This window comes from Montipora capricornis, chromosome 4 (assembly GCF_036669925.1).
Source record: "Montipora capricornis isolate CH-2021 chromosome 4, ASM3666992v2, whole genome shotgun sequence".
Taxonomy (NCBI): domain Eukaryota; kingdom Metazoa; phylum Cnidaria; class Anthozoa; order Scleractinia; family Acroporidae; genus Montipora; species Montipora capricornis.
The window spans coordinates 19,926,266-19,940,833 of record NC_090886.1 but is presented as its reverse complement, the minus strand read 5'-3'; the positions used below and the strand labels follow the sequence as shown (position 1 = coordinate 19,940,833).

General features: G+C 42.1%; 1 protein-coding gene across 5 annotated transcripts in view; it reads left to right on the top strand.

Annotated features, from left to right (window-relative positions):
* The window catches only part of LOC138045730 (major vault protein-like), a 44,927-nt gene that overhangs the window by 3,145 nt on the left and 27,214 nt on the right, over window positions 1–14,568 (top strand). For all 5 annotated transcript variants that reach the window (XM_068892323.1, XM_068892327.1, XM_068892326.1 and 2 more), the window contains exons 2-8: window positions 1–32; window positions 257–394; window positions 1,287–1,467; window positions 4,135–4,238; window positions 5,037–5,159; window positions 5,559–5,684; window positions 13,454–13,564. The exon at window positions 1–32 is cut by the window's left edge and continues 146 nt beyond it. In XM_068892323.1, the coding sequence (XP_068748424.1) occupies window positions 1–32; window positions 257–394; window positions 1,287–1,467; window positions 4,135–4,238; window positions 5,037–5,159; window positions 5,559–5,684; window positions 13,454–13,564 (815 nt within the window). The remainder of the gene's footprint in view (window positions 33–256; window positions 395–1,286; window positions 1,468–4,134; window positions 4,239–5,036; window positions 5,160–5,558; window positions 5,685–13,453; window positions 13,565–14,568) is intronic.

Below are 14,568 nucleotides of genomic sequence, written 5' to 3'. Positions count from 1 at the left end.
CAAAGACTTTTATTCGGCAAGACAATGAAAAGGTAAGAAGTTACCGCAGTACATTGGTCTTCACTCATCTTTATGGATCTAGTTCATTTGGCGAGGTTTAATTTTTCCGAAGACTATATACTTCCATTGAGTGGCAATTGTAAGGTACACAAAAGAAAGGAGTAATATCACTTGAGATTGACCTTTCTGCAAGTTGCTGCTTAAAACTCATTGTAAAAGAGTACTCATGGTCTATAATGTTTTCTTGATGGTTTAGGTTATTCTTGGTCCAGAGAAAATGATTACCATACCCCCTCGGCATTACTGTATTGTTGAGAATCCAGTGTTAAGGGACAAAGATGACAGGGTGGTGGTGGATGGCAACGGACAAATCAAACTTGCACATGCTGATCAGGTGCTTTGTATGGTTTAGTAATTCATGGTAGCTTTAGTAACAACTGTCTACATGTATATAATTTATATGCTCATGGTCATAATTATGTAGCGCCATCATACTACCATGGTCATGATCAGTCAGGTAACTTGGTCATCATCATAGTAATTTGAGGTGCCAGTTTTTTAAAACATTCTTATTTCATCAGTATTTATGCTAAGAGAATGAAATGACATTATTTTTATGTTTCTTGGATGTACTTTTGAATGCAAAAAGTACACAATGTATTCTTTTGTTTGAATGCTTTCTTTTCTGGTAGGTTCTCAAAGCAAAAACACTGGTAGTCCTACAATTCTAGAGGTTTAAGCACACGAGTACTGACCAGCTGGTGTTAACCTCCTTCAAAATCATGCAACTTCTATGCAACAGCTTCCCAATAAATTAAACACAGCATTTTTTTTAGCCATTATTTTGTATGGGACGGTGGTGATCAGAGCTGACATTTATCAGTTTCAGAGTCTCTTAAAACTCCATGTGCAGCAGATATGTTGCAGAACCTTTTGGCCTTAAGGTTTCCTTTGTGCTTCACTAAAAGTCAAAGCGTTATCCTTTCTTTATAAATCAGTTCATTGTTTTACAGTGGCATCAACAATTAATTTTTAAAATTTGTGTGCATTGATCTGTTTTGTACTTTTCTATGATCACAATACCAGATAGTGCATTTACATTTTCTTTATGTATTTGTGAGTTTCCAGTTCAAGAAATGTTTATATTTATGTAAATGCTATACATTTTTCCCATTGGGACTATTCATGTATCAATTTAGGTACCAGTATCAGTATACTGCTTTTCTTACATGTAAATTTGTACAATATTGTCAGTAAAAGAATTATCTTGTTTATGCTTTAAATAGGATATTCGCCTTGCACAAGACCCATTTCCATTGTATCCTGGTGAAGTATTGAAACTAGGTGTTTCAGCTTTGAGAGTGGTGATGGCAAACTCAGCCATAAGACTTCGTGCCATGCTAGACTACGAGTCTGACTCTGGAGAAAAGAGGATTGCTGGTGATGAGTGGCTGTTTGAAGGACCAGGTGATTTAAGATGCTTTTGTTGACCTTGAACTTGTTGTGCTGTGGCAAAAATATAGTATCATCATGACAGTCTATAAAGCAGTTTGCCATTTCTTTAATTCTAAATGTTTTTCCTTTTTGATTGGCTCAGACACCTCACTTGAGAGGTGAGGTGATGGTGAAAATGGTCTTCAATAAAATGTCTATCTTTTCAAGAAATAAATAAATGTGATGTTGTGGTGCATATTTGTAACAGCCTTTGAACTTTTAACCTTTAATGTTATTATTCCGGGTGGCTTTTACAGGCCTCTTTATTTTAAGCGTACACTCATTGGACATTGTAATGATATGGGCTAGGTTATCAATTACATGAGAGCGCATTGGATCTGTATTGTAAAACTAAGCTGTTGATCCGTTAAATTGGAGGCAAAGGCAGAATACAATGACAAACAAAGTCTTACAAGAAGAAAACAACTCACACAAACTTAAGGCGAGATTGAGGTGCTGACTGGAGTCCAGGCAAATGTGGGCACCATGGATCTGCAAGGAGAGTTGGGTCCATGCTAGAAAGTGTGTAAGCTGTGGTGGATTCGATTTGGGCTAGCAATGTCATGGATATTACTGACCCCAGGAACAGATTACCCTGATTTATTTCAGTACAATATAGTTGGCAGAGAGGAACTCCAGAAATTAATCAAACAGTACCAGAACTGCTTATGAACTATAAGTCTCACATCCAGATGTTAAACAAGATTTTCAACATTGGCTGCCCCCCCCCCCCCCCCATTACATTCACAAACTTTTTCAAACAAAATGCCATCATGATAGCAGTGTTGGAAGACAAGGAATGGTAGCCTCTGCAACAAATTGATATGAAAGTTTTGGAGACCTGAAAATTGTGTGTGAAATGGCAAAAGTATGTGAAATACATGTAGCTAAGCAAGGAGGTGAGATGATGACAAGGGACAATTCTAAGGCCTGTGAAGGTGAACAGCAGAATAGAAATGACAACAGTGAGGTGAACAAAGGTTGCCAGGACAGTATACAGAGATGCCAACCTATGGAGATCTAAAATCTGGAGATTTTTTCCATCCGGTCTCCCCACCCCTCCCCCCTCGATCAACCTACCCACTCCCCCTCCCCTCCTCTCCCCACCTAAACGCTCCCACCCATCCCCCAGCAGCTCCATCAGAATACAAGAATATTCTGCCACCATTGTGAATTTGCGGGAAAACAGGGTACTTATGTCAAGAATTTTTATTGGTGAATCGGAGATCCAATCAAACAATCGGTTATATGGCTATGATAGCTAAAGGAAGTCATTTTGTTTAGTTCTATTAACGTGTGTTTGAAACTCAGAGATGACGAAATGCATTAAGAAACAATGAAACGAGTTTGAAACAATCGATCTTTTTTAAACTTGGGGATGCAATTTGAGTCTAGAATGGAGAAACGTCTGTGAAAGGTTCAGAGTCGTTTTTATCCGGGAGATTTAATGACCCGTACGGGAGACCGGGAGATTCGTTCCGTATCCGGGAGACTCCCGGATAATCCGGGAGAGTTGGAATGTATGAGTATAGTTTGAGGAACAACGGGTCTGGAAACACCACAGGCAGACCAACAACCAAATTATGCTGCATGGGATATGGATATGGTGCCCATCCAAAAGGAAGCTTTTTGCTGTGCCAGAGGTAAGACTTGCTGCACATGTGGAAAGAGTAATCACTTCACAAGAGAGTATTCTGGACAGTAGATATACATGTATAGTCAAGCTGTTGTGGTATATAAGTCAGAGATCTAGAGAGTGGACTGGTTCCAAGTGAAAACCACCCTGAGGAGGAAAGTGTGGCAGTCGAAGAGGTCTATCTGTTCCAAGTAACCCAGGGAAAGTTATCAAGCCCTATATGTACAATGTAAGTAAATATTAAAATAAGGTACCTGTCATATTACACCTGGGCACGCAAGCACATGATACCGTTATCACTGAGAAACACTTTGAGAGTATCAAAGGAACAAGCCGCCTCCAACCAATAAAAGTGGTCATCAGGAGTTTTTCTGGAGATGGCTCAGGACTGGTGTTTTCTGTAATTGGCTGTTTCATGGCTTCCCAAAGCCAAAACCAGAAAAGCATCATAAAAGTCATTTTCACAGTCAAGGGTCAAGGAGGAAGAAAGTCTGCAAGCAGCAAAAACATGGGCCTAGCTTATCTGATTGAGAAGACAACAAAAGCCCCATCTTCAGCCATGCACGTGGAACAACATAAAATGAAATAAAATGCCGCAGGCAAAAGGACAACTGAAAAATTTCAATCCTGCCTGGGAAACTGATTTTTATTTGAACTTTTGCCTGTTGTCAAGCAACTTGTATTCTGTTGTTCTCATGGGTGCATATTACACCTTTCCATAATTTCATGTATTTTTAACAAGAGATAAAGGTCTTGATTGAAGAGTATCAGTCTGAGGATGCTTTAAAGACAAAAAGGTGGATAGGTTTTAAATGCAGCTTTACATTGCATAAGGAAGTGATAATGATCAGATTTTAGGATGATACATATCCCCTTTCTACAAAGTAAAAATTCTCTTTCTTTTTTGTGAGGGTATTGATTTAGTGTTTTGAACCTGTCAGTTAACGGTAAATTTCTAGCTAATATAGTTTGTATTATCTTGTTTCCTCACCAAAACTACTCAGGTACTTATATACCAAAGAAAGAAGTTGAAGTTATTGAAACAATCCGTGCCACCATAATTCAGCCAAACCAGGCCATCAGACTCAGAGCAAGAAAGGAAACAAGGGTAAACCTGCAGATAATCAATTATGTGATACAGCATTTCAGATAACAGACACCAAGTGCCAGGCTTACAACTGTAGAAAATGTATTGAATTTGGAACACACTTGTGTCAACTTTGAATTGACCCATACCTGCCAACTCTCCCGGTTTTCCCGGGAGTCTCCAAGTTTTTCATCAAATCTCCCGGTTAGAGCACTAAATCTCCCGGGAAATACCTACCGTGGCCTTTTTCAAAATTTGTTCATTAATTTCGTTATCTTCGACATGTCAAAAAGGAAAATAAAACAAGAACTGGATTCTAGTGCTCTCATTTGAGCTGTTCTGGTTCGGAAAACGTAAAACAGAGCAATCAAATTGATACAGGCTATATTTAACAAGTACCGTAATTGGTCAGAAATTGCACAATACATGGTAAAAAGTTGTCGCGGTTATGGGAACAATAGCAATTGCTGTTCTAACCGAGAAACGTCGGGAAAATTTGGAAGGGCTTCGGGTGATTTTCGGAGAGTATTCAGATATTGTCAAACACAACATTTTATAATGCAAAGATTTTTGTACTCTGGGAGTTGGCAGGTATGATTGATCCCTGTAGATTCCATTTTGGCACACTGCCCCTTACAAAGTTACCTCGAATGCAATAAGAAAAGTTCATTGCATGGTTCCAGAAAATGTGTGTGTCCTTGTGTGTTCCTTTATAACAGTGGGGAGCCCCACAATCTTAGTGTGTAACACCCCATCCCTGGCCAGCAATGCCTCTGTTAAATTTTTGACTAATTGCCTAATTCAACAATCTTTGCTCAGGATCGTGATGGTAACCTACGTGTTGCTGGTGAGGAGTGGCTAGTTAAGAAGATTGGTGCTTACCTCCCTGGAGCTTATGAGGAAGTGGTGGATGTTGTTGATGCCTATGTTTTGACTGACAAGGTGAGTGAATTAACGCGGAAAAATGTTAGCATAATAGTAATTATTATTACGTAAGTATCTACACATAACACTTTGAGCTAAGTGAATCTCAAGTTTCAGCTGTGCAACAGGGAATCTTAAAGTTTTCCTTTCACTTTTTAAATCAAAAGTGATGCTAAACAAAAAACAGGGAAGATGTTTGTCAAATGAATACTAAGAGAACAGCAACAACAACAAAATGGCTCTTGCAAAAATTTAACCATCAGTAAGCTGGGATATAGGGTATAAAATAATGATAATGATAATAAATTATTAATATTAATATTATTATTATTATTATTATTATTATTATAATTTTATGTAATTATAGTACTGTAAAGCATCTTTTTTATGACCCACTGGTATTGTTCCCCCATATAGAAAGCTCTGCATTTGCGATCCACTCGAACATTTAAAGATGACAAAGGCATTTTACGTAAAAATGGTGAAGAGTGGTTGATCACCATGGCAGATACTGAAGCTCACATTCCAAATGTTTATGAAGAGGTAAGACAATTTTTCTTTCTTTTTTTGTTATAAGCAAATTACTGAAGCTGACCAACTAATAATAGTTCGTGTATAAGTGCTGCAGTAACATGGCAGGCTGATTCAGGCAATTAAAGAACTTAGACAAAAGAAGACAGGTACATGTCTACATGATGTTAGTCTAAATTAACTAATAGTTAATTTAGTTACTCAGGCTTAAATTTTGGCCTAATTTTTTTTGTTTTACAGCATTCTTAAGTCACAAATCACACTCAAGCATGTAAAGCACATATTATGTGGCATTGATTTTGCAATGGCTGATTTGTCTTTTAGAGCACTTGTGCCAAGCTTAAGCCAACATGCACATGTGGCATTGAACGAAGAATAGCATTGTTGAAAGTTATGACAAATTAATTTTTAGGTGGTGTCAAATACACTCAAACCACATACAAATGCACCTACGTTTCACAGCACATGGTAGATCCACTCTAAAAGGTGTCAAACGTTTTGGGTATAGGTTGGTCCGCAAACTTTACAATTAAGAGATTGCTTTATGAGTGGGCATTTATGATTCACTGACAAAGTCTCTACGGTTTCTTTTTCATTGTTTTTTCAATTGACAATCCAAGACATCAGGAAAGCCCAAATTCTCACAGATATACATGTACTTCTAATTATAATTTATTATATTTAGTTTTACTCAATCTACATGTAATATGGTGTCATTATTTAGCTTAAGGTTTTGGACTAATTGCTCAAAGACATAAGGTTTTCTAAAAGCAGATTCATGTGGTGCATATGGAAGTTTTATTAGTTTTATTATCGGACAAACCAACTGTCATTTTGGCATGACTTTGTGTTTAAAGGAGCAGTATTCCTTTGCAAAAAGGAAACCTCAGCTTCGTTGGAACACGCTTGCCAAACCAACCGTACAATTGGGTCTACGGAGAAGTTTTTAAATTTAATGATCACCACCAAACGGCGGTAGAAACCATCAATGCCTTTGTTTGGAAGCCTTGCGTGCATTCATTAATTCTGCCCACACTCCATTGAACCATGATGATCGCAGTCTTTTACCTGACACCTTTTTACACCTCATTAATAAGAAATGACACTAAAGAGTGAGCATATAAAAGGACTCGTGTAACAGCTTTAGATCACCCTGAAGAAGACACTAGGCAGGAGAGTCGAAGTCGAAGTTGCATTTATTTTATATCCGGAGTAGTGTGTAAAACTATGTTTAACAACGTTGTCGATTTCTTTGCAATTTTGTTACGCCAATAAAGAGGAAACACTGCGTTAACTCGAAGGTTTAATAAAACGTCAACATAAAGCAATGTCGAGCACGTGAAACAGACATCCGGACGAGCCTGCACAGCGCTAACAACCGTTGAGTACAATGTAAATAACGTAGTGGCGTGGTTGCCTCCTAGCGGTCTCCCTAGCACCTAGGCACAGAAGTAAACTGAATATGCGTGCAAAGTAAACGACTAAATATAGGAAGGTACAGAGGCTGACCTAGAACAACAACACTGAAAGCAAACCTGAAACTAAACTGGTATACGCACAACAGGTGCAGTCTCTGGTCCCTTAGATTTGTCCTTCTAAATGTAGTGAGTAAAATAAAATCACCACAGTAAGGTGAAAGGGCACGGACTAGTGTTACTAGAAAGAATGCAAAAGCCGAGCACACTACTTTAAGTCCCAGTCCTGATTTTGTCAAAACGGGGCGCTTCGATGACAGCCAGACCTCCTGGGAGGAACAGCAGCAGCAGACTCTGGTGGAGCACGTGAAAGAACTGAGCAGTCTAGAGAAGAGGCTGGGGTGCAGGGTGGTGGGACAATGGCTGCAGATACTGGAGGAAGTTCCTGAATGGGGTCAACATCGTGCATGGGTTGCAGAACCGTGGGTTGTTCATAGGCGGGAGTCTGAGTAACCAGTGGAGAAGGTGCACGGACAGTGGACTGTCTTGGTGGTAGACTAACGGTGTCGGCGTCATCATCAGAGTCAAATGGGGAAGGCTTGAGAAGGGCACGAATGGGGCCCTGCGGGGACAGAGCTAAAACTGCCGAAGCCACTGGATAACATTCAGACATAGGCACCAAGTAGAGTTTGCTGCGAAACTGAGGTCCTCATAAACGCAGACCACAAGGTATTTCTCACGGGCTTTCAATTTGTCTTGGTCAACTTTCAAGAAAACTAAGTCGCCGACAGAGATGGCAGCTGAGGGTCAGTTGGTACGGCCACGAGCCTTAGACTTTGCACTGGATGCATGATTCTGCTGGCGGGAGTAATTCTGACTAAGGATGAGTTGTCTGTCAACTATGGGAAGCTGTTCGCCAGTTAGCTGGCTTATTCTTGACCCTGCCGATCTCCAAGGTAATTCCATGGGAGAGGAGGATTGGGTCGGAGGTAAGTGCACAGAAACCATGGGCAGGATCGACACGGACTGTCACACCGCCATCGTGTAAGGAATGCAGCTGGGAACATAAGACTATGAGGGCATTGCGGAGATCCTCATGTTTCTCGCTCTTGACAAGGGTGGTTAAAGTGTACGAGGAGACAGTCTCTCTTAGTACGAGGATTAATTGTTGGTGACGTCAGGCAACATCAGCAGCGAATGAGACGCCAATGGCCCGAGGAGCTTCTAGCTTCTTCTGACTGGGGCTGAAAGTGTTTAGGGATTGATTTCACAGACTCACAGGTGTGACAAGAGGAAGATACAAGGTCGATGGCTTTGTCAACATCTAGAGCGAAGAAGTATCGGCTGAAGAGACGCTTTGTTTGGTACTTTGACGGGTGGCTAAGCCGGATGTGAAGAGCTGTTAATAGGCCGTCTAAGACGGAGCAAGGGACAACTAGGCGCTCAGCACTCCAGCTGGGTAGCCTGCCAGGCAGCACGGCTAGTGTAACAGAGAGGCTGCGAACAACGGAGTCCTCAAGTTCTAGAGTTCTAGAGTCCAAACATTCCTTGGGGTTACGGCTTGCAAAATCGGAGGGTAGGTTCTCAACTCCGGCGATATGACGTATGTGGACAGAATAGCGGCTGACTGTTGACAGGAAGGTGGTGACCCTTGAGCTGGCTGAGAATTCTCCTCTCTTGAGCTTTTCGTAAGCTTGAACACAAGGTCTGCTGTCGGTGAGTACCTCGGTTGTGTGTGGGGATTGAATGATATAGGGGGCAAAATGTCTAATTGCCGCGCCAATAGCCAAGGCTTCAATCTCACAGGGCAACCAAGTCACTTGATGCTTACGAAGCTTGGCACTGAAGAACCCAGCCAAGAGCAGCGAACCATTTCGGTGTACGTAAAGTGTGGCTGAGATGCCTCTATTCTTGACGGAGCCGTCAGTCACTATCCATAAGGCGTCTTGAGGCTGGGGGATGGTGATGGTCCAGTTGTCTACCAATGCACGTTAGGCGGTTTTGAAGGCCAGCAGTAATTCATCGCACCACACAATTTTGTCTCTGGAGTCTTTCCCTGCAGTGGCTTGGTCGAGGGGATCAAGCAGCTCTGCAAATCTGGAAAGCACGTGGCTTAGAGCCTTGTAAGCTCCGACAAAGGAGCAGAGGCCTTGCACTGTGGAGGGAGGCGTGACCGAGGATAGTGCAGCCAATTTGTGGGGGCTAGCTTGCAGGGTGCCTTTAGACCACACCCAGCCTAGTATGACGTCCTTTCTTGGGCAGATGATAGTTTTGGCCGCGGATAAGCGAAGATTGTTCTTTTGGAGTAGAGCAAGAACTCTTCTCCAATTGTTGAGGACCTCAATGGGGCTGTTTCCACCAACCTACAGGTCGTCAGCAATTTTGGCAACACAGCCCTCTTGAATGAGGTCTCCCAGAACTCGGGACATCAGTTCTTCATTTTAAGTTTCGGACCCAGGCATACCCATGGCAGAACGAGTGTAAACACGGATGCCTTTAAATGGTGTCGCAACACCACAGTACTTCATAGATGAATTGGCCAGGGGAATCTGATAGAAAGACTTCAGCAAATCGGTGATAACAATGTACTTCCACTTCCCTATTTCACGCAGCACACTGTCAACATTTGGCATTAAGGAGGGTTGAGGTTTGCTGTACTGGGCGACTTCTCCGAAGGATGTGATGAGCCGGCTACCACCATTGGGCTTCTTAACGAGAAACGAGGTTTTGCAAAGACACCGGCAGCTTGAGCTCATCAAACTTGTCTTGTAATTCCTTGAGGGTGTTCCTGTTGTACTGTGGAAGCCTGCCTTTGCACTGAGGAGGAAGGGTGGTGGCGATGTTGACAACAGCCTCAATTTTGCCGCTTGCACCGCTGTATTTAGAGATGGAGGGATTGAACACATCGTCAAACTCCAGATTGAGAGCTATGAATTTGTCACAAATGTCCTGATCTAGGCACCCATCAGGATCAAGGATTACATGGGGGGGAGAAGGGCTTGCAGGTGGCTGGAGAAGGGGAGGCAGCAGTATGTGTGGTGGGAGGTGAAGTGGAGGTGGAGGCTTCGACAGTTAGAATGTGACAAACCTGGCATAACTGCTCACCGCTCTTCAAGAGAATGGGGGAGCCAGTCGTGTTGGGAATGCGTACGGCATGATCGACAGATTGAATTTGCTGGGGTGGAGGCCACGCATCTTCAGGTTTACGGAGCATGTTAGAAGGGCAATCCAGCCGGGGCTCCAGGGCCCACAGGGTGTCGGAGTCCGCGTCGGAAGGGGCACTGAACTGGACATACTTCCCTGGCAGAACGACTGTGCGGTTTGGGTTGCGTAGCAGGAAGTTTTGTGTACGCCGCACGTTTGGTTGGCGTGTATGCCTGGGGGGTAAGCTGTAGCTGATAATCTCAGTGCCACCTATCTCAATCTGACGTTTGGCAGGGCAACCACCAATGTCATTGTGGGTCATGAAGGGGTTACCGGCCAGGATATCAACGTCTAGCTGATAGACAACCAGGGCATCTAAGTCCACTGTCTGCGGGTTAGCGAGTGGTGGACTTCGCCAATGACATCCATTGGGGTAACTCCATCAGCCTGACGAGCCATTTGGGAGGCCGGGATTATGGGGAAACCATACAGTAGGGCAGCGGAGGCGCGGACCATGTAGGAGGTTGCACTGGTGTCCAGGGTGAGCTGCACTGGGTGTTCGTGGTAGAAGGTGTTAAGGACAGGTGATTGGATAATGCTCACACGAAGGGCTGCTGGCTCTTCACCCTGGACTGGTGGGACTACAAGGTCACCACTCTCATCCAAGGGCTCGCATTCCTCAGCACCGAGGTCGTCAGGGTCATCCATCACCATGCGTGACCGAGCCCATGGTTGATGGTCACAGTTAGATAGGTAGCGACAATCCACCAGGTTGTGAGTGGTATGTGGGCGACCGGCAGTTTTGCAGAGGATGCAAGACAAGAATGGGCATCGTCAGAGTTGGCCTTGAGCAGCATTAGGGTGGCGCCTTGGTGTGGTACTGCCAATACGCATGGCTTTGGTATCTTCAATGCTACGTAACTCATCAAGGAGAGATCCAAGAGCTTGAGAGATCTCAGGTTTTAGTGAAGCCAGGGTCTTATTGCGTAAGTCAGAACCACATTTTTGTTTCACCAAGATGGGTAAGCCGGGATGTATCAACTGGAGCCAGAGGAAGACGACAGTGTTCTCCAGTGTGGGGGAGAGCTTTTCCTCGGCAGTTACCTGATCTCCATGGTGTGTTAAGCCGCCGTGAACAGAAAGGAGGTTATCCTCAAAGAAAGCCATAAGACGCTGAAACAGGTCCTCAGGTCTCTCATCAGGCTGTAGGCGTATGCTAGCCAAGTCAAGAAAGTGCGCTCCGGAGGACTGGAAACCATGATGTTGACGTATTTTCTGCCATATGTCGTTCAGGGAAGTTGAGTGTTTAAGGATGGAATTCCTAGAGATTACATGACAGAAGTTGGCTATTTGGCCGAGTAGTAGGTCCAGATGGGCGATCTTTTGGGCGGCAGTGAGACGCTGAGCTTCAGGGATCGCAGTGCCATCGTTGGTAAGGCCCCTATGTGGATTGACGGCGGTTTGTTTCTGCCAGGTTGCATCAAGGAAGGGAACAAAGTTCTTGTCCAGTGAAAGGACATAGATCAAGTTCTGTTGCCAACTTTCGTACGAAGTAATCGTCTCGATCTTTGTTAACTGCCACTGTTTGGGTGCTCGAGGCAAGGCAGCCATGCTGGAAAGTTCACAAAATGCTCACGAGAAATAACGGCTTTGTCACCTTGTGGAGTAGTAGATGTCGCAGGATCCAAATTCCACACTTGTTTTAGGGAATTAGAGGCGTGAGTTAAGCGCTGCCACCACGCCAATTAAGAGGAAACACTGCATTAACTCGAAGGTTTAATAAAGTACAATGAGTACAATGTAAATAACGTAGTGGCGTTGGAGTATTCTGAGCTGTGAGTATAAATCTACACTGTATAATGTATATAATTTTGAAGATCAAAGGAGACTTTCCTCAGAGGATACCTCGCATGAGAAGCTGAAAACCAAGCGTGCACACAGTGAAAACAGTGTTTGACCACTTTAACTTGAAACGCATTCTTCACAAGAGCCAGTTCCCTGGATTCCCAATATCTGGCCCTCAATCATGCATGAACACGAGAACTGTAACAGCCTAATTCTTTAACACTTCATGTTTTTCATGAGTAAGCCCAGTTAATGCTCCTGCAAGAAGCATTCTCTTTTCATTAAAGAACATTCATGTATTTCTGACAACAGCTTTTCATTTCCTTTTAATGATTTCCACTGATTCACACTAAATTCCTTATTTAAGGACGGTGCTTACCAATTCAAAGGTAATTTTGTGTGGTTTACTGAATGTGCAGGAAAAGCAGATCTTAACAAATGCTATTGAAATGCAAAAAGAAAATTGAGGTAACCACGCATTTTTCAAAGATAAAAATTATTAATCAACAATATTATTTTGTAAAAAGCATTAAAAATACAAAGCAATGTGTGGCATTCTTTTCCAAATTGAGCTTAATTATATCTGAAAAATACATGGTCCCCTATTTCTTTTTGGATACCAAGAGCACTAGCTAAGTTCTGCTTTTTCTGCATAGTTTTGAACCACACAAAAATATCCCAGAAGCACCACCCATACAGTAGGAAATCCGAGTATCTCAAGATGGCCAATAACAATAGTAGGCACTGTCCTTGTTGTTGAAAAAAGAGCAATAATTAATTCTCACGACTGATACTTTTTAATCTTTCTTGGGTGAAAGAGTTGTTGTTGAAGTACACATTATCCTGACGGGTTGGAACCTCAGGGTTTGAGGTTTTTGTTTACTGTTCAAAAGAACATCATGACAACTTATCATTCGTTAAGTGACCTGAAATGCTAGCAGTCAGTGAGCCGTGAATTGTAAAGTGAATTAAGACCTGATTATAATAATTATTTCTGTTGATATTTTTTCTTAAGCTTTTGATTTTTCTCTAGATGCACAAGTACTTTATTTTTCTTCATGTTTTCATTAGCCTATTGACTCCCGGGCATTCCCTATTGACGAGTAAAATCGTCTGCATTAGACAGAGTAAAAGACTAAGTATGGCCGGTTCAGGCTGGCTTAATTGGGAGTCAAAGGGTTAATATAAATTCTTTTTTTTAATTCATATGTCTGTATTTCCACCTGATTTTTCAAGCCATTTTTTCTTGGTGGATTGTTTTTTAAAATATTAATTATTTATATAATTGATTAATAAATTATTATTTTGATCAGAGGAACTTGTGGTAAATGTTACTACTGAGTTCAAAAAGCTCTATGTAATTTATGTTTTTAACAGGTTGTGGGAGTTGTTAACATCACAACATTGAACAATCGACAGTACTGTGTCATACTGGATCCAGTTGACAAAGATGGCAAACCCCAGCTTGGACAAAAGAGACTTATGAAGGTGTGGTTAGAGAACAATTAGAGAAATTTACATGACAAACAATATCTACTTGACGTCTTGAAATTTTATGTGAAAGAGTATCTAAATATATGACTTTTGTACATATACATGTACATGTACCTATCATTATACATTGTTGCCTGATGAATACTAATTAAAGGTGTTTCCAATTGAGGCATGGTTTGATGATACTCTGCTTTGAAGATAGTTGAATGTACCCGTAACTTTGAATGCTTCCAATTTGCTAAAAAAGGACAAGAAATAGGTAGCATATACATGTACATGTAAAAGGACTCTTGTAACTTTGGATCACTCCTGATGAAGACGCTTGACGGGAGTCGTGAAACGTTGGGTCTTTGAATTGTAACTTAACAATCTACAATCAAATTTCTTCTAACCATAGTAGCATCAAACTGTGTCTGATTGACTGGTTAGTGCTAAGGACTTACCAGCGTTAAATACCATGGAAACCCATAGGTTTTGATGTCTCAAACAATGGTTAGTGCTAACCAGGCTTCAAGCAACCAACCCCTGGTTGCAATGTGAACCTTTAATTATCTTTCATTAGTCTAGATATTTCCTTTTATGCCACTCAATAAGCTGATAAGTTTATTACTGGTACTTTCAAAGTACTCCAAACAGAGGATATTTAACAATTAGACCCGTAGCCCGTAAGGGCTACAGGTCAATAGCCCATGAGGCGAAGCCGAATGGGCTATTGACCCGTGTCCCTTGAGGGCGAAGGGTCTAATTGTCTTAGGGCGCTTTCCATTTGTTAGAACTGGCCGGCCCGAAAGAACTGGTTCTCATCGGTGTAAATGGAAAGGTCAAGGCCGGCCCGCGCGATTACTCACGCAATCCTTGTGTGGAATACACGCAAGAGCTGATGTAAACAACATGGCGGATGTTGCGACGAGAGTTTGTAGCATTCCTCCGACATTTTTTCTCGACTTTCTTTCTCCGGAGGAGGAGGATACTCTTTTTGTGAACGATGCAGAAGACGA